This window comes from Equus asinus, chromosome 3 (genome assembly GCF_041296235.1).
Source record: "Equus asinus isolate D_3611 breed Donkey chromosome 3, EquAss-T2T_v2, whole genome shotgun sequence".
NCBI lineage: Eukaryota > Metazoa > Chordata > Mammalia > Perissodactyla > Equidae > Equus > Equus asinus.
The window spans coordinates 91,709,841-91,732,476 of record NC_091792.1 but is presented as its reverse complement, the minus strand read 5'-3'; the positions used below and the strand labels follow the sequence as shown (position 1 = coordinate 91,732,476).

Below are 22,636 nucleotides of genomic sequence, written 5' to 3'. Positions count from 1 at the left end.
TAAAGATATGATGATGGTCAATTTCAATTGATTTTCTGTTTCTTACCTGGGTGTTCTCTGAGAAAGAGAAACACATTAGACATGATTGTGTAGTGGAAAGAAAAGCCATGGGCTGTTCCACTTACTCATCTGTAATTAGAGTCAAATCACTTTCACCTCTCTGAGCCGAAGTTCCTCTGAAATAGGGACAGTCTTCCCTCTCATGCCTGCTTCCTCTGTGCTTATGAGGACAGCAGGTAAAATGGCTGGAAGGAGTTCGTAAAGTCTAAAGTAAATACCAACATGAGTAATAATTATTATCTTTTGTTTGCTCCATGTTATACCCATAGTGGAAATTCAGTAAAGATTAAAAAAAAAAATAACCATGAATTTTACCTAATTAATTACCCTGATAGTCACTGAGCGCCAGCTGCCATTTAGCACATACTGTGTAACACTTTGCTAGGCTTTGGGGAGGCTACAAAGATGATTAAGGTCCCTGGCAGGGTTGGTTGGGCAAAGATGGAATAATGTAGCAATCCAGAGTGAACTTAGTATCGGGCTGGGGAGTGTGTGTGCACTATGGACATCATTTGTAGTAGGAGCCCAGAAAGCAGTAACTGATATTGTGGAGTCCAAGAAGTCCGTCACAGAGATGAGGCTTTGAGACATAAGTATTTTCGTAAACAGAAACGGGGAAAAGAAAATTCCAGGCAGAAGATACAGAATGAACAAAGGCATGGATTTGGGGGGAAAAAGCAAGTAGGAAAAGGCAAGTTTTTCATTGTGACAGTGGTCCCAGTGCATGTTACGTGTGTACGTGTGCGTGTGTGTGCGCGTGTGTGTATGCCTGTAATTGTTGGTCAAATGCAGCTGGAAAGGTCATTTACAAACAGATCACGGAGGGCCTTAAGTTATACACAAAAGGTTTCGTATTTATTTTTTCTGTAGCAATAGGCCTGCAAACATTAAAAAAGGTAAGAGATATGATCAGGAGTGTTTTTTCTGCAGATAACTTGGTAGAACTTAAAAGATCCATTAGAGATGCCAGATATTAGAGATGGAAACATGCGAGATGTTATTGCAAAAGACCTGAACTAGGGTAGGAATGGTGGAGACAGAAAACGGATGGAAAATGAGACGTTGCTGATATGAGCCTGCATCTTTCAGCAACTAATTGGTTAGGGGAGGATTTTGCAAAGGGAAGGGAATATAAGATGAATTGTCTTCTGTTCATTGATTTTATCCTGACTCAGTGAGCTGCCTTTCTGAGTTTTCTGGTAGCTCACTGTTTCTTCATGACAGCTATTTCGAATTCTTCATGAGTTAGATCACAGTCTTCCATGAATTTATGTTTGGTTTCCGAAGAACCGTTATTTTCTTCTTGCGATGCCACGTTACCGTAGTTGTTTGTGGTGCTTGCTGAGTTATTCCTCTGCCGGAGCATTTGTCATGGCAAACACTTTTCTTATTTAGGCATGGGTTGGTTTGTTTTGATTCAAACTTTTCCATCAGTTGGAGATTAGAGGCCTTTCTTTTGCTTTTCAGTAGGTGGCGCTATAGCGCCAGTTTTTTGGTTTCTTCTACCTGAGCTGCCTCTGGCTACGTTTGAGGATCTGCATGTTCCACTCTCCAGAGCCTCTATTCAGGGTGTCGCTGCCTACACCCCTGGGGGTCACTGATGCCTCGCTGTCGCTGGCTTCGCAGCTGCCAGGAAACACAGGGATAGCTGATGCCTCCACTGTGTCAGGGATCACCTGGGTCAGAAGCTCTGCCGAGGTGCGGGGTGGCGGGGTGGCGTTGAGAAGGGGAACGAGCGGCTGGAAAGAGCAGGTCCGCGGGGCACTGTCTCAGCAGTTGCCTGTTGCCCTGGGGCTGCGGGCGCCGCTGGGGTTGGGACGTCGGAGTCCTGTGAGCGCCTCCGCTCTGCGACCCGCTCCGGGATCACCCGGCTCCGCCTCCGCTGCCGCTCCGCTTCCCGCGGCCACAGGTGCCGCCGCGGCCGGCTGGCCGGAGTTCTCCGGGGCTGGGGGCGGCTGGCTCAGCCGCTGCTGCCGGGGGTCCCGGGTCCTGGGCTCTGCCTCTGCTGTTGCCCTTCTCTCCGTTCTCCAATGCACGCACCGTTGTATGTACAGATGTGTCGATCTCTCTGGTCCTGGTGTTTTGGGCAATGTAACCTTTGTTGGGTATGGATGTTTCACTTTCTGTAGATCGAAGTGGAGACACAAAGGAATCCTGTCAGGCCACCATGATGATGCTGTCTGAAAGCTAGAATTTTCTACATGGAATGGTTGTGAGGATGTGCTATTAACCCAAAGGGCACATGAGAGGAGAGATCGGGGACTAAAGAGTGTGTTATAGTGGAAATTAAACAGGCATTCTAGTCAAATTCACCAGTGTTAAAATCCCGCCACTTACATGCCATGTAACTTCAAACAAGTTACCAAAACTCTCTGAGCCTTGACTCCTTATCCACAAAACAGGAATAAAACCAATACTTGTTGTACATAATTGTTATAGAGGATACGCCTTGGCATCCATCCCCCACCTCTTCCAGCAACATGCCCAGCTTTCATTTTGGAGTCTGCCTACTCCTCGCTCTCGGAACCCGCGCATTGGTGAGATTCTGTCCCCAGCTCACAGACAGTTCTGCCAGGTGATTGATAGGATCTCCTGGCATCCGCTGTGACTGGCTCAGGGGTGGACATGAGACCCAAATCAGTCATTGTGAGCACCACCACTAAACCCCAGGACTTTTGTTTGTGAGCAAATGCTCCACAGGCTGTGGGGCTGAGAGCTGGATAAAAAGGTTAGGGCTGCTGTAACCCTCTTGCCATCTCAGAGGGGATCCTGGAACTGAGGACTACACTGCATGGCGCCTGAAGATGAAGCCCCCATAGCAAGAGGCGGAGTGAAGAGATAGGAGAAATGGAGTCATCAGGACATTGTTTAAGTCCTGGTGGACAGCAGTTCCTGGAATCAGCCGTGCTGATGGACTTCAGTGATGTGACTGTCACAAGAGGCTACCTGATGCTATCTGTGCAATAACAAACACCCCCCAGAAGCTGAGGGGCGTACAAAGACAAAGATTTATTTCTCACTTGTGCTCCTTAGACGAGCTGCCACTCAGCTAGATTGTTGTCTTTAATCTGGGACCAAGGATGACGGAGCAATCTCTATCTGGAAAATCACCAGTTGTTCTAATATTGTAATAGAGGAAAAAGAGAGTAGGGAAAACAAGTGCTGACTCTTAAACCATCTCCCAGGACGGTTGTTTGTATCACTCGCATGTCACTGGCCAGAACAAATTCAAGTGCTCAAGCTTGATGCCACACGTGGAGAGGCGCACCAGATATTTTTGAATAATAATGCAATCTACCAGTAAATTTCCCTTTTGCCTCAGTGAGATTAGGACATATTTTCTGTCCCTTGGGAACTAAAAGAATCTTAACTGAGAAAAGCTGATGAAAGAATTAAATTAGATATTTTATATAAAATAGTCAACACATGGTAAACATTCAATAAATGAGAGCTACTATTTCCAAGTGCATGAACACAGATGAATTGAGAATTATATCTTTCTCAAGCAATAAAACTGTGTTCAGTTTCTTTAATTTACATTTTATTCACTTGTCTCACTAACATTTATTGAGGTCTTTTTATGTGGCAGTAACTGTGCTAGGTCGTAGGGACAAAGTGAGCAGAGTACATTTACAATTTAGTTCTTTAGTAGATTTTTTTTTGTTTTGAGGAAGATTAGCCCTGAGCTAACTACTGCCAATCCTCCTCTTTTTGCTGAGGAAGACTGGCCCTGAGCTAACATCCGTGCCCATCTTCCTCTACTTTATACATGGGACGCCTGCCGCAGCATGGCTTGACAAGTGGTGCCATGTCCGCACCTGGGATCCGAACCAGCAAACCCCGAGCCAGCGAGAAGTGGAACGCACAAACTTAACCACTGCGCCACTGGGCCGGCCCCTCTGGTAAATTTTTTTTTAAGAAATAACTTAATATGAGGGCTCAGTGTTTTATGCTGATAATATCAAACTCTTACAGTTTGTGCCTCAGGAAGGTAATTAACATTTAGGAAATTACCATTCAGAAAAAGGTTATATATGGTACATAGTGAAATGGAAATGCTATTCATTTACTCACCACTCATCAACCCATTTGTCCAGTACATACTTATCACATCTACCATGTGCCGGGCACTCTTGAGATAGAAAAACAAATAACATTTATTCTCATCTTTAGAGAACTTAAAATGTAGTAGTAAAGAGAGGTGAGCTAAGTATACAAATGGATACTATAATACTAAAACAATAATGCTGACGACAGCTAACGCTGTCAAGAGTCACCAGTGACCTCCTTTTTGCCAAACCTAAAGATCAACCCTCAACCTTTATCTTGCTCGACACGCAACTGACAGAGTTGATCATTCCCTTACTCTTCCCTTGCTCCTCGCACACCGTCCCTCCTGGCTTTCCTCCCAGGAGCAGTCGTCTGTTCTGTGCCAGCCATGCTCTCCCCATTGGTGATCGCAAGCATCCGTCTGGCTTTCAGTATCATCTCTATGCTGATACCTCCCAGTTTTGTGACTCCACCCCGACTTCTCTCCACCACTCCAAAACGGTTGACTTTATTGCCTCCTAGTAAGAAGCATGGGGGAGCAGAATATGCCACCTCCAAAACGCCACTTTGGCATGCGGATTATTTCCAGCTGAAGACAATTAAGGCCCAAGAGACTCAGGAAAAGCTACCTTCCCCAAAAATGCCTGAAACAATTTAGATCGAGGGCCTGTACCAGGGAGAAAGCTAATACCAAAGACAACTTTTCATATCAGAAAGACTTCTCTGCATGGCATGACATGCCACATCACCAAACATCTGCTCTTCCCATCTTCCTTCCCTCTGAAGGTCCAGACCCCCATTCCCTGCTCCTTAGCTCAGAATCTCACGTAAGTCTCAAATGCCTGACTGTCTTTGGGTCTCATGCCGGGGGCTTTTGTTTTTCTCCTGTTAATCTGTCTTATGCTGATTTAATTATTAGACCAGTAAAAGAACCTAGAAGGAAAGAAGCAAAAAATTTTCCGCCCCTAAACAAGCATCTCAGGGTTATTACAGACTGGACTCCTGACCCACCAGCCCCAAACTGGCACGTCCCTTGAGGCACCTCACCCCCAGAGAGGGTACCACCACTCACCCGGTTGCTCAGACCCACCTTGGGGTAATCCTAACCCCTTTCCTTCCTTCCTTCCTCCCACTTTCATCCATCAGCAACTCTGTGGACTCTGACTTCCAAAACATCTTGTATGTGATCATTTCTTCCCATTCTCCCCTCTAAGGTAGCACCTTAGTCCCAGCATCATCCTTCTAACCCAGACTCCTGGAAGATGTTCCCTGCCTGATGTCATCGGCCAGAACAAATTCACATGCTCAAGCTTGATGCCATTAGGTGGAGACGCGCAGCAAATATTTATCCAGCAGCCTCTCCTAACTGGCTTTTCTGCATCCATTTTTGTTCTGTTATTTTCTACATGGCAGCTAGAATGATTCTCTTAAAACTGAAGTCAGATCATGTCACTTCTCTGTTCAAAACCTTCTGACTGCCCCCTCACCCCCTGCCCTTAGAGATGAGCATGACTCATTCCCTCATTTCCCATGTTCCTGCAGCGCTCTGCTCAATGTCACTTCATCAGAGAGGTCTTCGCTGAAACCTTATCAAAAAACACTAGTTCTTGATCCACAACTAAAATATACAAGTATCTACTGGGGGGATTTGGGGAGAAAAAGCGGAAAGAAAAAAAAAGAGGATTGGCAACAGTTGTTAGCTCAGGCGCCAATCTTTAAAAAAAACAAACAAAAAAACGCTACTTCCTTCTGCCCCCAGCCTCTGTTCCTTTACTGTTCTGTTTTTCTTCATGTTGCCACCTGACACTATACTATTTATTCATCTGTTTATAAATAGGAGAATGTAGGCACCATGAGGCTTTCGCATCTCGGGCGCCAAATTCTAACCTACTGTGGTTTATCTACTAAATTATCCTAACATAACCGTCCACATTGCACAGACGTGGTAGCTGAGGCACAAAATCGTTAGGTAACTTGCCCAAAGTCACACAGCTCACAGGGGTCTTAGCTCGAACGCAAATCCAGGGGAACTTCCACCGGAGTCCCCTCTGCTCCTCAGCACTTGGCGTAGGCGGGGAGACGTCAGGATGACGCAAGTGCCAGGGCAGTGCCGCTGGATTCGAGTTGACGGCAGGAGGAGACCACGGCTGGTGGGGCCGAGCCAGCCAGCCTCCGGGTTTTCGGGAAGTCAGCGCACACCTGTCCCCAGCCTCTGAGCGCCGGGCGGGACAGGGCAGACGGGCGCGGGCGCGAGATGTACTGCTGCTGGGACGCGGGCTCCGGCGGGCTGCTGCGCCGGGGGCCGGCGGGCGCGGGCGGCCCCGAGCTGCGGCAGGCGGCCTGCGGGGGGCGCCACGCGCTGCTGCTGCTGAGCGACGGCACGGTCCACTCGTACGGGGACAACAGCCGGGGCCAGCTGGGCCGGAGGGGCGCGCCGCGCGGGGAGCGGCCAGGTGAGCGCCGGGACCCAGGTGCGGGGCGCGCGGGGCCTGGGGCCGCGGGCTCCCGGGAGGCGGGAGATCGGTGCTCCGCGCAGCCCGGGTGCAGCTTCATCGGTTTCCTTTTCCAGACGCGCCTCGGGTTTGTTTCAGTTTCCAGTTCACCTTCAAAGCGAAACTGAGAGCGCAGCTAAACTGGACCGCCCTCCCCTGAACAGAGAGAGGTGGTCCTTCCCGCTTGCCTTTCGAGACCAGTCCTTGACTGTGCGAATCCATCTAAACAGAGTGATGGTTTGTGGTTTGCACAACTTCATCAATTTCGTTTTCCAGACGCGCCTCGGGTTTGTTTCAGTTTCCAGTTCACCTTCAAAGCGAAACTGAGAGCGCAGCTAAACTGGACCGCCCTCCCCTGAACAGAGAGAGGTGGTCCCTCCGCTTGCCTTTTGAGAGCAGTCCTGCCCTGCGCGAATCTATCTGTTGATGCCGACTCTGGTGATAAGAGTCGTTCTTCTCTTCCTGGTATGGGACAGAGGGGACACCTGTACAAGGGAAATTTGTGCCCTGCTTTTAGGCGGATAAAGGGAGGGCTGAGAATTCTTCCTGCATCTGTTGATTCTCAATTGCCTTTGGCTCAAAATAATCCTTATGCCAAAGTGGCATATTTTTGGGTGCCGTATCCTGATCCCCTTCAGGTAGAAATGAGGGACAACATGATACTTAATGCCAAATTGTTCTCCAGGAAAGTGGTTCCAGTTTCTACCTCCATGAATGGGTGAACCTTTGGGAGAATTTTTATTGTTGCGTGGTTTGAAAGTAAATTGTTGAAAAGGATAAGATTACAAAGATGAAAAAGAAAACTTAAGTGCTAAAAATGGTAATGATGTACTTGACTCCAAACCTGTAATAATTCAGAGACAAACCCCTTGAGAAAGCAGATTGCACTGACTCGTAGGGAAATGTGGTCAGGTGTTCCTTCGCGGCAGGTTTGCTGCCTTTGGGGGCACAGTACTGCGCTCCTCGTTGTGAGAGGATCTGGCATCCGCCCCTCGCTCTCACAAGGCGGGCTCTCTGCGGTTTCCTCCTGAGCAGGAGATTCACTGTTTTCACTGTTCAGGGCGAGGAAGCCAGAAGAGCGGAGCAGAGGCTAGCCCATCTTCTCTCCAGCTCCCTTTATTTTGCTGGGCTTTGCTACCACCATCATAGAGAAACGTGAGGTCAAGAATCATAGTCCTTACAAGTTCCCCTCCTCCACGATGCCCACCCTTTTAAGTAGCAGCCACGTTCCCGTAAGGACAGTGTAACACCCATTGAGCTTATTTCCTTCACAGCTTTAGCGTGGACTTTATGCCTCCATCTAACAGTCCTTTGGAAGAGACGAAAAATCCAGGTGACCCTTCTTTTTGAAGGAAAGTATTATCTTAAACTTGGTAAATTAATAATCTTGTGGGGGGTCTTGTCTCGTTTTTGTTCCTAAAGAACCGATTCGGACATTGGAAACTCTACAAGTCAGCCTCGTGAGCTGTGGGCAGGAGCACTCCTTGGCTGTCTGTCACAGAGGACGGGTCTTCGCGTGGGGCGCGGGCTCTGAAGGGCAGCTGGGAACTGGAGAGGTCAAGGGAATAAATTTTACACCTAAGTAAGTGAGCAGTTCGCACTTTCCTTCCATATTTTTGAATTTCATGTGTCAGGCACCACGCACGAGGCCGGAGTACAAAGACAGACTACGACAAACACAGTTCGAACCTCAGTGATGACAGTGTAGTGAGGGGAAGAGGCAGGAAAAATCTGTAACAGCAATTATTATTTCTTATCAGAGTCCTGTGAGGGACAGGGAGAAGGGCAGGGTTAAATGAGAGCATGTGGCCCTTTCGACTTAGTCTTATCTATTGGAAATAACTGTGGGGACCCAGTTGGGCCCCCAGAGTTGGTATAAAGATTATTTTAAAGTGAAAACATTTGAGCTACTGAAGATGCAGAAAGAAATTTTCTTTGAACTTCTCTTATCTGACTATATCCGAGCATTCTGAAAATACAGCAGCCATTAACCCTCCTTGGAGTGAGTTTCCTGTGAAGTCAGCTGCTGTGAAGACAGGTTGCCCAGTCAGCATCAAAAAACCCAAGAGAGGGGCCGGCCCATGGCCTAGTGGTTAAGTTCAGTGTGCTCTGACGCTCTGGCGCCCCAGGTTTGGTTTTGGGCACGGACCTACACCACTCATCTGCAGCCATGCTGGGGCAGCAACCCACATACAAAACAGAGGAAGATTGGCACAGATGTTAGCTCAGGGACAAGCTTCCTCAAGCAAAAAGAGAAAGATTGGCAACAGATATTAGCTCAGGGTGAATTTTCTTCAGGAAAAAAAAAAAGAATCTTCCATACTTTCCCAATGAAGCCCTAAAAACCCTCTTTTGCTAAGTTGATATATAGGTAAACCTTTACTCAGGCTCTTCCATAAACTTTCCATCACTGGATCTCCTGTGTGTACACGTATATAAACCTTGTCTTTTCTCCCGTTAATCTGTCTATTGTCAGTTAATTCGCAGGCCCCCAAACACTGGACTCAAGTTGGAAGAGGAAGAGTTTTCCTCTCAACATAACCTTTTGGCTTATCATAAGCCACTGGGTCCTAATGTTTTACTTAGTAAAGCGGGGGGGAAAATCACATCCTCACAAACAGCTTCCTTGGACAGATGTTATGACCAGCAGTCTGAATTGTGTGGTCATGAATTACATGCTTGAGGATTTTCAAAAGCTTGCTTTTTAATACTAGGAAGTTACCTCTTCTTACCTCCTCTGGTCGTTAAATCTTACGAGAGATCACTGTGGCTTGCGGGGATGAGCATTGAACTCGGAATGAAAAGACCAAGGTCTGAGTCTAGCTCTACAACTCAGCACCTGTGTGAGCTCTTTGAGTTCTACTAGCTTCAAGCATGTGAAATTGCTGATAGTTATGTTTTTGATCCACAAAAATGTCAATTTAATGGGATTCAACCTAATGGTTTCTTTATCTCACAGGGCTTAAATTAGGGGTCGTAGGTGACAGTGTTCTATAAATTCTAAAGATCCATGCTACACATGTTTGAAGAAATTTATTTTTCTTTTAGGCTAATAAGTAAAGAATAAAAGTTAGTACATGATATAATGTATTAAAAGTCCATAAAGATCACTTTTGCATTATAAACTACTTTGGATTCTGCCCTGTACCTGTGTACGTGTTGATGTCATGTTAAGAACAGTTTGAGGGGGCCGGCCTGGTGGCATAGTGGTTGGGTTCATGTGCTCTGCTTCAGCAGCCCGGAGTTCTCAGGTTCAGACCCGGAGTGTGGACCTACACACCAGTCATCAAGCCATGCTCTGGCAGCACCCCACATACAAAATAGAGGACGATTGACACAGATGCTAGCTCAGCGACAATCTTCCTCATCAAAAAAAAAAAGGAAAAACCCAAACAAACAAAAAAACAGTCTGAGGGCTTTCAAATGAAAGTGCTAGAGAAATATAGGGAAATAAAATTGTTTCCTTAGGCCAGGTGTATTACCTGAGATAGCTTTAAATCTCTGTGGTTCGCTTGATGACCCATTCTAAACAAGGATTAATAGATTTTGTATCATTTTTGTTATAGGAAGATAAAAACTCTGACTGGCATAAAAATAATACAAGTTTCCTGTGGAGACTACCACTCCCTGGCATTATCAGAAGGTAAAAAAGGCTTGTTGGATCTACCAAGTGTCATAAGCGAGTAATTGTTTGAATATGAATGATAGCTGTTGATTTTTAATGCATTGGGGTTCATTTTAATGCATTTAGAAGTTTTTAACTCCCCAGATTTCATAAGATGCGTTGTTGTTCGTATTTTTTTCAATTTTCTTTTTTCTTATTATCCTCTAAGTAGTGTCTGATTCACGTCTCATTGCCATAGAGCTGTCTCTGTTCACATGATCTGGTTGGCTGATTCCCTCAGAACTCAGCAGCAGGGTTATTTCCAGCACTGTGCCCTTTATGCTGAATGGCTTGTCAACACTGGCAACCTCAGACAGACAAAGGCCTGTATGTCTTTTTTACTTAGATCAAAGAAAGAAAAGGCAAGATGTCAAAACTATGCCTCAATATTTACTAACATGCCCCATCCTTTCGTGTGTCCCTTGGGGGATTGTCATAGGCATAATTGCAGCTGTGCCACAGGGGCCGTAGACAGCCAGCATTTCTTGGTTGCCTTCTATGTGCCACCTATGTGTTAGATGCTTTACACGTGTTATTTCCTATAATCACCTAACAAACACAGAAGCTCGGTATTATTCGTACCCTCATTTCAGAAATGAGGAGATGTGGGCTCCCAGTCTTTCAGTAGTTTGCCCCAGGTCACACACTAAGAAATAGAAGAGGTGGGATTTGAGCCTCTACTTGCTTACATCCCAGCCCTAAGTGCTTAACCACTGCGCCAGGCAGGCTATGAGACCAGGCGACCCCGTGGCTGCAGGAGGATTCCTTCTCCCACCATTTCCAGCTATTTGATCTGGGGCAGGCTATTGAACTTTGATGCGTCTCAGTTTTCTCATCTGTAGGCATCTTGATGCCTAACTTACTGGTTGTTTAGAAGATTCACTGAGAGAGGGTACATAATATATCCTGTACAGTCCAAAGCAGATAGTAAGGGTACAAAAAGGAGTAGTCTCTTTTCCTTCCTTCCTTCCTTTCCTTCTTTTATTTATTTATTTATTTATTTATTTATTTATCATTGAGGTATAATTGATATACAACATTATATTAGTTTGGGATACACCATATTTGATATTTGTATATATTGTGAAATGATCACCACAATGTCTAGTTGACATCCATCACCATACATAGTTTACAGAATTTTTTTTCCTGTGATGAGAATTTTTAAGATTTACTCTCCCTGCAGATCTCAAATATGCAATACAGTGTTATGAACTATAGTCACCATGCTGTACATTACCTCCCCAGGACTTATTTATTTTATAACTGGAATTTTGTACCTTTTGACCACCTTCACCCACTTTGCCCTCCCCACCCCATCTCTGGCAGCCACCAATCTGTTCTCTGTATCGATGAGGTTGGGGTTTTTTTTTTCTTTTTTTTTTTATTCCACATACGAGTGAGATCATACGGTATTTGTCTTTCTCTGTCTGCCTTATTTCACTTAGCGTAATGCCCTCAAGGTCCATCCATGTTGTTACAAATGGTCCCTGTTGATTATGGAAATGATGTGAATGTTCCTTGGGTACTGGTTTGTCCTCGCGTTGGTCTGGCCTGGAGAGGCTGTGTTGAGCCCAGCATTTGATACTTTTCTCTGCTGAGCTGCGAGTCCTCATAGACCTTCGAGAGTTTGACATCTTGCGTTGTGCCCTCAAAAATTCTTGGGGCTGGCCCCGTGGCCGAGTGGTTAAGTTCTCGCGCTCCGCTGCAGGCGGCCCAGTGTTTCGTCAGTTCGAATCCTGGGCACGGACATGGCACTGCTCATCAAACCACGCTGAGGCAGCGTCCCACATGCCACAACTAGAAGGACCCACAACTAAGAATATGCAACTATGTACCTGGGGGCTTTGGGGAGAAAGAGGAAAAAAATAAAAAAAATAAAAATCTTTAAAAAATTCTTTTCGGTGGTGGAAATAACTTTAGAGGAGTTAAATATAAAAACTGGATATTATAAATTACAAAAATCTGAGATGTGTTGGCATTTCTCTGGATAAATAATTATTAGAAGAGTTTGATTTTTGACCTGATATAAATTGTCCATTTCTGGTCAGATTCAACATAAAATGTTTTTTTCTCAAGTGTTTACTGAGTGCCTCCAATGTTTCTGGCAAAGAGGATACAGCAGTGAACAAACCTAACACCCTGTGTTCACGGAGCTCATATTCTGGGGGGAAGTAGAGGAAGTGACCCTTAAAGAGACACATAGTGATGTGGTATAACAGATAGAGATAAGGGTGTGCAGGAAAGTGGGGCAGGGTAAGGGGACAGAGAGCGAGCGAGCCCTCGGGTGGAGGGCAGGGGTCTTTCTATTTTATAAAGGAGGTCAGGGAAGCTCTCTTGTAAGGCAACATGTGAGCAGAGCCCAAAAGGAAGGAAGGGAGGGAGACATGATGCTAAGCCAAGATCCAGAAGAATGATCCAGATGCAAAGGCCATGAGGTAGGGGTATGCCAGCAGTGTGCTCAGCAACAGCGGGCGTCAGGAGAGCCTGAGCAAGGGGGGAGATGAGGCCGAGAAGTGGTCCTGGGGAGGACTGGTGACATGGGGCTTGTGAGCACTGGGAAGAATCGGCCTTTTGTTGGATGAGATAACAAGCTCCTGAAGGGTTTGATCTGACTTATAGTTTTAAAAGATCACCCTGACAGCTCTTTGGGGAACAGACTGCAGAGGACAAAGGTGGAATCTGGGAGCCCAGTGAGGCGCTGTTGTAATTCTGCAGCAGAGAAATAATGGTGACTCGGCAGCTGAGGTGGTAACAATGGAGGGGTGAGTAGTAGTTTGATTCTGGATAATCTCTGAAGGTAGAGGCTTTAGGATTTTCTGGGTTAAAGAGTGTAAAAGAAAGAGAGGAATCAAGATTTTTGGCCTGAGCAGCTGAAAGAATATGGTTGCCCTTAACTCAAAGAGAGAAGAAGAGTGGATGTTGTTGGAAGGGACTTTTAAAGGTGATCTTGACCAGCCCCCTTGCCTTTAGCCAGAATACTTTAACTTCCTTTCTTCCTGTTTTATTCTTTAAAGGTTTTTAGAATGAGGGTGGTAGTTTCTACTTGCATTTGGTATTCCAATGTGTGTGCGATTCTGAATTTCTCTTCTTTATTTTTGTAGGTGGCCAAGTGTTTTCATGGGGAAAGAACAGCCAAGGTCAGCTGGGCCTGGGGAAGGAGTTCCCTTCCCAAGACAGCCCGCAGAGGGTGAGGTCCCTGGAAGGGATCCCCCTGGCTCAGGTGGCTGCAGGAGGGGCCCACAGCTTTGCCCTGTCTGTCTCTGGGACTTCATTTGGCTGGGGAAACAACAGCGCAGGGCAGCTGGCCCTCAGCGGGAATAATGTTCCAGGTAACAAGATAGTCTTGTTCCTACGGTAAACCGTTCTTTCTTTCCAGTTGGAAGACTCTGCAAAGGGCCGTCTCACAGGTTAGAACAGTGGTTCCCAAACTTTGTGCCCCATTAGACTTGTTCTAGGGAGCTGTATTAATTTTCTATTGCTGCTGTAACAAATTATCACAAACTTAGTTTAAAGCAACACAAATTTATTATCTTAGAGTTCCGGCCATCGGAAGTCTGGCGCCCGTCCCACTGGGCTACAGTCAAGGTGTCAGCCAGGATGTGGTCCTTTCTGGAGGCTCTGGAGCAGAAACCATTTTCTTGCCTTTTCCAGCTTCTCCTGGCCACCTGCATTCCTTGACATGTAGTCCCCTTTCTTCTTCAGAGCAAGTAATGGCTGGTTAAGTCTTTCTCAAGTCACGTTACTCTGACATTGACTCTTCTGCCTCTCTCTTCCTCAGATAAAGGTCCCCGTGATTACCAGGCTCACCTCCCTGTTTTAACGTCAATGATTAGCCACTTTAATTCCATCTGCTTCCTTAACTCTGCTTTGCCATGTAACCTAACATATTCACAGGCTCTGGGAAAAGGACATGGACATTGTCAGGAGGACATTATTCTGTCTCCCCTGAGAGCATTTAAAAATCCCAGTGCCCAGGCTGGACCATATACCAGTTCAATTGGAATGTCTGGAGATGGAAGCGAGGCCTCATCAGTATTACAGATCCTCCAGGGGATTCCAGTGTGCAGCAAAGTTTGGGAGCCACTGGACTAGAAGACTGCTAATTACTGCTAATAATACTTCTGATTATTCACTTACAGATTATGTTAATGAATTATAAGATAAAATATTAAAAAGTATAAAAAATATAAAAACTCGTGACATCTGAGTCTGCTTCTTATGCTCTGAAGATGCTGCTTTCTTCCAACAGTGCAAAGCTACAAGCCTCGTTCGATTGGTGCGCTGAGGAATCTGGGTGTGATTTACATCAGCTGTGGTTATGAGCACACTGCGGTGCTCACCCAGGTAATCCAAAACGTCTTGCTATTTTTTTAAATCCTAGGGAAGTGTTACCACAAGGTACGTGTACTGATTGTTGCTGAAAGCAACATATGGGTCAATATCTCAGCACAGCCATTCAGTGTACAAATATCTAAAGCGGAGAAGTTAACCCAGTAAAAGCATGAAATTTTCAAGATCCTAAGACAAAAGCTACTTTCAGCTTTAGGAAATATTTTTAGATACCTACTAAATTAGATTATTACAGGAGCTAATCCTTTTTGGCAATTATTCATTCATAATGTGGGTCTACGGATGGAAATTATTATAGAAGCAGCAAAGTAATTTTTACAGTTTTCAATAACCCACTTTACAGCCTAGAACTCTCTTTGTTCCATTTCCTACTTGGCACAGTTACAAGCCGGCTTCCTGAATGTTTTCCTCCCCTTCTTATACTGGCCATACAATATATTCCAATGGTTTGGATTCTCTCCATTGCCATAAGGAATAGACTTGAAAGCTGTGGGGTTGAAATGCTTATTTAAAAACTCAACAGCTAAAATAATTTTTATTATTTGTTTTATAAACATGTTTGGATTATTTTATTCTTAGTTGGCAGGAGAAGGCTAGAGTTGTTTTAATCAAGAGTCATCTTTTGAAAAAGAGATTATTTTCAGAGTAATGCTCAACTAAATAAAGCAACCCTCTGCTTACATGTTAGTGTTACTCTTGAGCCCGTTAACTGGTCCCTCCATTCATTCTACAATTGTGTATTGAGTGCTTAGTTCTCAAGGGAATTCCACTGATTTTTTTTTTTCCCATGTTTAATGTGTTAACTTTACATTTACTATTAGAAATAACTATAAGACCCCCTCCTCTTTATATAAAGCTTATATTTCGCTTAGTGCTCACATATAACTCTTATGATACTTAATCTTTAAGGGTCTTTTTGTTTGTTTGTTTGTTTTAAAAGATTGGCACCTGAGTTAACATCTGTTGCCAATCTCTTTTTTTTTTTTTCCTTCTCTTTAAAGCCCCCCAGTACACAGTTGTATATTCCAGTTGTGGGTGCTTCTAGTTGTGGCATGTGGGATGCTGCCTCAGCATGGCCTGATGAGTGGTGCCGTGTCCGTGCCCAGGATCCGAACCAGCAAAACCCTGGGCCACCGAAGCAGAGCTTGCCAACCCAACCCCTCTGCCACAGGGCTGGCCCAATCTTTAACTTTTAGTTACATTTTTTGACCTGAAATTACTCTGATTCCTCCTTTTTTAAACAGAATGGGAAAGTGTTCACATTTGGAGACAACAGCTGTGGACAGCTGGGACACAGCCCCAGTGCGCAGGACAGAGGCCCACAGCTCGTGGAAAGAATTGATGGCCTAGTTTCACAGATAGATTGTGGAAGGTAATAGGCTTTATTAATGTTTTTTAGCATGAGTAGAAAGTGTTATATTTTATTACTCAGAACGGACTCATATGAAATGTTATCACACCTTAAAACCCTCAAATATGTGACTTTTCTTTTTATAGATCATTTTCCTTTCTGAAAATTTACTTCTTTCAAATAATATAGTTTAATTTTTCCAACTTTTTCTTTATCCTGGGCATTTTATTTATTTAATAAGAATTTATTGGAAGTTTACTGTGTATAGACGCCTTACTAGGTTTGGGGGCGGGTGGTGAGTTTTTAACAAAAATAATGGTGCTTATCCACTTGAGTTGATAAAACAAAATTAATCTCATGCTTGTAGAAGGTGATATATGTTTGCATTTATATTCAGACTTTTTCATAAGGCAATTATGAGGCTACTTTGAGTATCATCTATCCAACTCAAAAAAAGTACTTGCATTTAAAACACAAAGCATAGAAACCATAGTAAAGACCCATCAATAAGATTCTATATTTAAGGTTAGTAATGAGTTAATACTTACCTCCCATTTGTTTAGCCACATCGTTTGGTGGCCTCTAACCCTGACATTGTGATCAGGGACCTGCATGCTTAGTGTAAGATAAACCTGTTGTTTTGTGTTAAGAAACATCATCTTCTTCAAAAAGCATGATGACCCTGGTCTTCATTATAATGTGTTCTCTCTTTGCAGTTATCACACCCTTGCATATGTCTACACCACTGGTCAGGTGGTGTCTTTTGGTCGTGGACCAAGTTGCAGAAGCAGCTCCACTCACCCGGAGGCCCAAACAGAGAACTTTGACATCAGCTGCCTGCTCTCTGCTGAGGGTATGAGTGGTCCCCCTAATTCACGATTTTGTGTTAATTGATGCCAGTGGAGGAGAAATATTATTCAGCTTCCTTTCAAAGGAGTACTTAGAACTGGGGTTCTTCTAGGACTGTTACTTTTATTTTTTTTTTTAATTTTTATTTTTTTCGGATGTACATCATATTTCAAATTCTGGATACATTACATCATGTTCACCACCCAAACACTAATTATAGTGCATCCCCTCACATGTGACCCTAATCACCCCTTTTGCCCTCCCCCCTCCCCCCTTCCCCAATGGTAACCACCAGTCCAATCTCCAATGCTATGTGGGGGTTTTTTTGGTCGTTTTTATCTTCTACTTATGAATGAGATCATATGGTATTTGACTTTCTCCCTCTGACTTATTTCACTCAGCATAATACCCTCAAGGTCCATCCATGTTGTCACAAATGGCTGGATTTCGTCATTTCTTACGGCTGAGTAGTAGTCCATCGTGTATAAATACCACATCTTCTTTATCCATTCGTAGGACTGTTACTTTTAATTTGTATAATATGCATTTTTTCTTTTGCAGTGATCCCTAGAGTACTTAGTAATCATTTCTAAAGACTGAGGTCATACAAAAGAAGATCCCAAATAGGTTACTTAAGCATCAGAATGATACACTTTTATGTATTTAATCAAACCTCTTCTAAAGCACAGCAGCCTGGCTTCATTATGCAAGTGCGTGAAAAATTAAATTTTCAGCTAAATGAATATATCACAAAATTAATCTTTTATGCTGTTTGTAGTCAAAATCTGTTTAGAAGAATATAAATTGCAAATAAATAAGTAAATTTAGCTTGGTAATACACCAGATTTTTTTAAAGACTATTTTTTAGAGCAGTTTTAGGTTTATAACAAAAGATATATTTTTTACATCTAAAAACCATAAGCATGGATTTATGACTTTCTTTTAGACCTTGTGAATGTTCAAGTCAAACACATTTTTGCTGGAACGTATGCCAACTTTGTGACAACTTCTCAGGTATCCATTATACTTTCTCTTTCTTTTAAAAATCATTTTCTTCCTCTATATTTCAGAACAGTATTTGAAACATTGTATCATTCATATGTCTTCAAATTTCTTACTAAAATAGTAAGATCCTCTGTTAGAATGCTTTTTATTTATTTATTTATTTATTCTCCCCAAAGTCCCCCAGTACGTTCTATGTGAGCTGCCGCCACAGCATGGCTACTGACAGATGAGTGGTTTGGTTCCACAACTGGGAAACAAACCTGGGCCGCCGAAGCGGTGAGAGTGCCAAACTGTAACCACTGGGCCATCAGGGCTGGCTCTAGAATGCTTTTTAAAAATTTTATGCAATTCTCATTTCCTCATTTGGCTTCCTAACACATGAGACCCAAAATCCAAATTCATTGCTTTTACAGTAACTTTTTATTATTAAATAATATTAATGATGATAACAGTAATGACCAATGATAATTATAGTCATCAGGCGTTAGGCACCAAAGTACACCAGATGGATCCACATGTTTAATCCTCAGATCAACTCCAGATGGTATTACTTCCCCCATTTTACAGATGAAACAACTGAGTCTGAGAGAGGTGGACTTCCCCAGAGTTGCACCGCTAAGAAGTGGCAGAGCTGGATTCAAACCTAGGCAGTCTAGCCCCAAAGCTTACACCAGTAGCCATGGACACAAAAGCATACTGATTTTCCTAATTTGTACTTTTTTCTGTTATCAGGAATGTTTTAAACTTGACGCTCATCTAGACTCTTACTGTATTCCCTGGGACGGAAAGTGGTCAGAGGAAAGGTTTCCGTGCTGGGGATAGTCAGGAGAATGTAGTTGGCTGCTCTGTAATAGCCGTTCAGTCAGCCAGTTAACAGAGGCCTCCCGTGTCTCAGGCTCTGCCCTCGTGCTTGGGCTAACAGTGAACAGTACCGACAAGGTTGCCCTCATTCATGGCCTTTGGGTTCTGCGGGGAAGGACAGACAATAAACATGTAAATGCAGAATAAATATGATTGTGTTAGAGAGTGACAAGTGCTCTGAAGAATACAAAATGTGTCATTTGAGACTGCTGAGGTGGGCTTCTTTAGAAATGTCAGTGAGGGAAGGCCTGGCAGAGGCCGTGACATTGGAGCAGACATCTTAGCCATGCCTAGATCCAGGGAAAGAACATTTCAGGTAGTGGGAACTGCACATAGAAGGGCCCTGGGGCGAGAATAAGTTTAGCTTGTGTGAGGGACAGAAAGAGGGCGAGTCAGGCAGAGCTGGGTAGAAAAGGGTGAAGAGTTATATGCGATGGAGTCAGGAATGGGAGGTGGGGTCAGTTATGTGAGATGGGTCAGCTTGAAATGTCCTCAGAGTCTTAGTTGGATGTCTGAATCTGGAGCTCAGGGAGGATGTCAGCACCAGAATAGAAACATGGTAATTATCAAGCTGTAGATGGTATTTAGATCCAGGGGTCTGGATGAAAGGTCACCCAGAGAGACAGTAAAAATGAGAAGGGGGCCAAAATCCAGCCTTGAGGACTTCCCCATTTAGAGGTCAGGCAGTGAGGAGGAGCCAGAAGAAGAGACTGAGAAGGACCAGTCTCTGAGGTAGGGGGAAGTTAGGAGAGGGTGGCTCATCACAACAAGAGAAGAAAGTATTTCTAGAAGGAGGAAGTTGGCCAGCTCTGTCACCTTGCACTGAAAGGTCAAGTAAGAGGAACAGAGTTTGTTTTTGCTTTCTTAAGATTACATCATCTTTGGGGAGAAAGAATGAAACTGGACTGAGTAGGGTAGACCCAGAATAAGAGGGGAGCAAGTGGAGACAATGACTGCGATGGTTCTGAGAAGATTTGTTGTGAGCTATGGGAGGGTTTTGCTGTTGTTTAGAGAGGTGATAGTAAGTATGTTTGTATGCTGGTGAGAATCATCCAGTTCAGACGGAGAAATAGGTGATGCATGAGAAAGAGCCATTAATTGCAGAAGCAATGTCCCAAATAGGAGAGCAGAGCAGGATCCAATGCAGAATGGAGGCGTTTGAGCAGAAATATGTATTCCGTTCCAATAAGGAAGAGGGCAGGTAAGGGGAGGTGGATGGCGGAAGGTGATTAGTTCCTGCCTGGTTGCTCCCCATCGGCGAGTGAGTGAAGTGGAAGAGGAGTGTTACAGGTTTGGGAATAAAAGGAAGGCGTACAATAGTTGTCTCAGAGAAGGAGAAAGCAAATGTCATGGGAAATTACTAAACAGTCTCGAAGGCCCGTTTGAAATTTGTGGTCGTAGAGGTAAAGTGAAATCAGTCAGCACAGTTGGATGATTTTCTCCAGTGATGTTAAGCTGTTTGGATTGCATTATGGACTAATCAGAGTTGAGTTTAACCACAGATGGACTTCTGCTAGGTAAGTACAATAGGAAAGGGACAGAAGAGTTAGAGGTGCTTGCAAAGGACTGATTATAGTGCTGACCATGGAATCTAAGCCGGGTCAGGAAGACAGGAGAAGGGTGATGGGCAGTGAACAATCGAGTCAATGGATTGGAGAGCTCAGGCCTCAGAGAATGCTGGACTGGGTTCCACTCTAAAATAAGTGTCTTAGCCTGTTTGGGCTGCTATAACAAAAGTGTAGACTCAATGGTTTATAAACAACAGAAATTTATTTCTCTCTGTTCTGAAGGCTGGGAAGTCCAGGATCAAGGCGCTGGCACATTGGATGTCTGGTGAGGGACCGACCGTTTCCTGGTTTATGGATGGTTGTCTTCTCGCTATGCCCTGACAGGGTAGGAGGAGCGAGAGCTCTCTCTGGGGTCTCTTATAAGGGCATTAATGCCGTTCATGGAGGCTCCATCCTCATGACTCAGTCAGCTCCCAAAGGCCCCACCTCCTAATATCATCGCATTGGGGGTTAGGTTTCAACATGAATTTTAGGGGAACACAAAGACCATAAGATTCTGCCCCTGTGGCCCCGCCCCCACGCAGTTCATGTCTTTCTTGCATGCAAAACACATTCATTGCATCCCAACAGTCTCAAAAGTCGTAACTTGTTCCAGCATCAAAGAATGTTGGACTGAGGGTTCCACTCTAAAGTAAGTAAATCAGAAAGATGGTATATGATGATCAGAGAGGAGAATGTTTCCAACAGAAATTTAGAAGGTGGAACAATTATTGATGGTTATCAAGTACAGGTATCATCTGTATCTAGGGCACTGGCTTTCAACCAGCAGTGGTTTTGCCCCCCAGGAAACATTTGGCAATGTCTGGAGACATTTTAGGCTGTCATGATGGGAGGGCGGTGTGTGTGTTGGGGTGGCAGCTACTGCCATCTAATGAGTAGAGGCCAGGGATGCTGCTGAACATCCTACAATGCACAAAACAGCCCCTCACAACAAAAAATTTTCTGACCCAAAATGTCAATAGTGTCAGTTTAGAATCCCTGATCCAGGGCATCAGTGGCTGAGGTGGAGCAGAGGAAAAGAGTGGAGATAAGATCAAGAATTGAGAGATCCAAGTGGGAGATAGATTGTGTTCATCAATTCTGAAGTTGCCAAGAATGACAGGAACAATGACAGGCATGGTGGTGCTTGAGGAAGACAGTCAGCAAGATGCTCAAGTTTTCAATGATTGAGGGTGGTGACTAGGACATTGGGAGATGACTGTAGAAGAAGAGGAGGCAGATGATAAAGTCTGATGTCATGCCCTTCAGAGGAGCTGGGATTTTGAAGAAGAAAGTAGAAGAAATGGTATGTAGGTGCCAGTGGGGAGCACCTCATTGTTCTAAGTTTCCTTGAATGTAGGAGGAAGAAAAGCTTCCTCAGGACTGAACTACAGGGGACACTCAGGACTCAGAACAAGAAGCTGAAGGGAACTTTAGGAGTCATGGTTACACATCTTTTTCAAGAGCCCTTTATTTAAGCAATGAACAAAAGTGATGCAGAATTTCCTGACACAGAACAAGTTGAGTGGAGGCATAGGTATAATGTGCAGCAGAGCACTAAGGTCTTCAGAAGACTATATTAAAGACAGATTTTTCTTTCTACACGGTGATTTTCGACATCTCTGGCTGAGCCATTTAGTTTCAGTAGACACCAGGGTTCTCAAAGTATGCTCCCCAAACCAGCAGCGTCAGCATCACCGGGGACTTTGCTAGATGCAAAGTGTTGAGCTCCACCCCTGACCTACTGAATCAGAAACTGTGGGGATGGGCCCAGCAATCTATGCTCCAGCAAGACCACCAGGTGATTCGGATGCATGCCAAAGTTAAGAACCACTGATAGAAAAGTAGAAGTCTGTGGGTGATTAAAGGGGAGAAGGAAACTAATAGTTATTGAGCACCTACTCGAATCCATAGGTTTGTTTACCTAATATCATTTAATCTTAACAAGAGCCCACTGAGGTAGGTATTATCTCATTTTTTTAATAGTGGTAAAATATATATATAACATAAAATTTGCTATTTTAACCATTTTTTAAGTGTACAGTTTAGTAGCACGAATTGCATTCACAATGTTATGCAACCATCAACACTATCCATCTCCAAAATCTTTGCATCACCCCAAAAAGAAACTCTGTAACCATTAAATAATAACTCCCCATCCCCCTACCCCCAGCTCCAGGTAACCTCTAATCTACTTTCTGACTATGAATTTGCCTATTTCATATAAGTGGAACCATACAATATTTGTCCTTTTGTATCTGGCTTATTTCACTTAGCCTAATGTTTTCAAAGTTCATCCATATTGCTGCATATATCAGAATTTCCTTCCTTTTTATGGCTGAATAATATTCCATTGTATGTATATACCACATTCATCTGTGGATGCTGTTGGTGGACACAGGTT

The 22,636-nt window shown here is 44.1% G+C and overlaps 1 protein-coding gene across 1 annotated transcript in view; it reads left to right on the top strand.

Annotated features, from left to right (window-relative positions):
• The first annotated feature begins 895 nt into the window (after positions 1-895).
• HERC6 (HECT and RLD domain containing E3 ubiquitin protein ligase family member 6) overlaps positions 896-22,636 on the top strand; it is a 57,351-nt gene continuing 35,610 nt past the window's right edge. Inside the window, exons 1-9 of the mRNA XM_044766303.2 lie at positions 896-2,183; positions 6,089-6,563; positions 8,025-8,184; positions 10,169-10,245; positions 13,371-13,598; positions 14,519-14,613; positions 15,864-15,991; positions 16,687-16,823; positions 17,766-17,833. Of these exons, the coding sequence (XP_044622238.1) occupies positions 6,365-6,563; positions 8,025-8,184; positions 10,169-10,245; positions 13,371-13,598; positions 14,519-14,613; positions 15,864-15,991; positions 16,687-16,823; positions 17,766-17,833 (1,092 nt within the window). The 5' untranslated portion in view covers positions 896-2,183; positions 6,089-6,364. The remainder of the gene's footprint in view (positions 2,184-6,088; positions 6,564-8,024; positions 8,185-10,168; positions 10,246-13,370; positions 13,599-14,518; positions 14,614-15,863; positions 15,992-16,686; positions 16,824-17,765; positions 17,834-22,636) is intronic.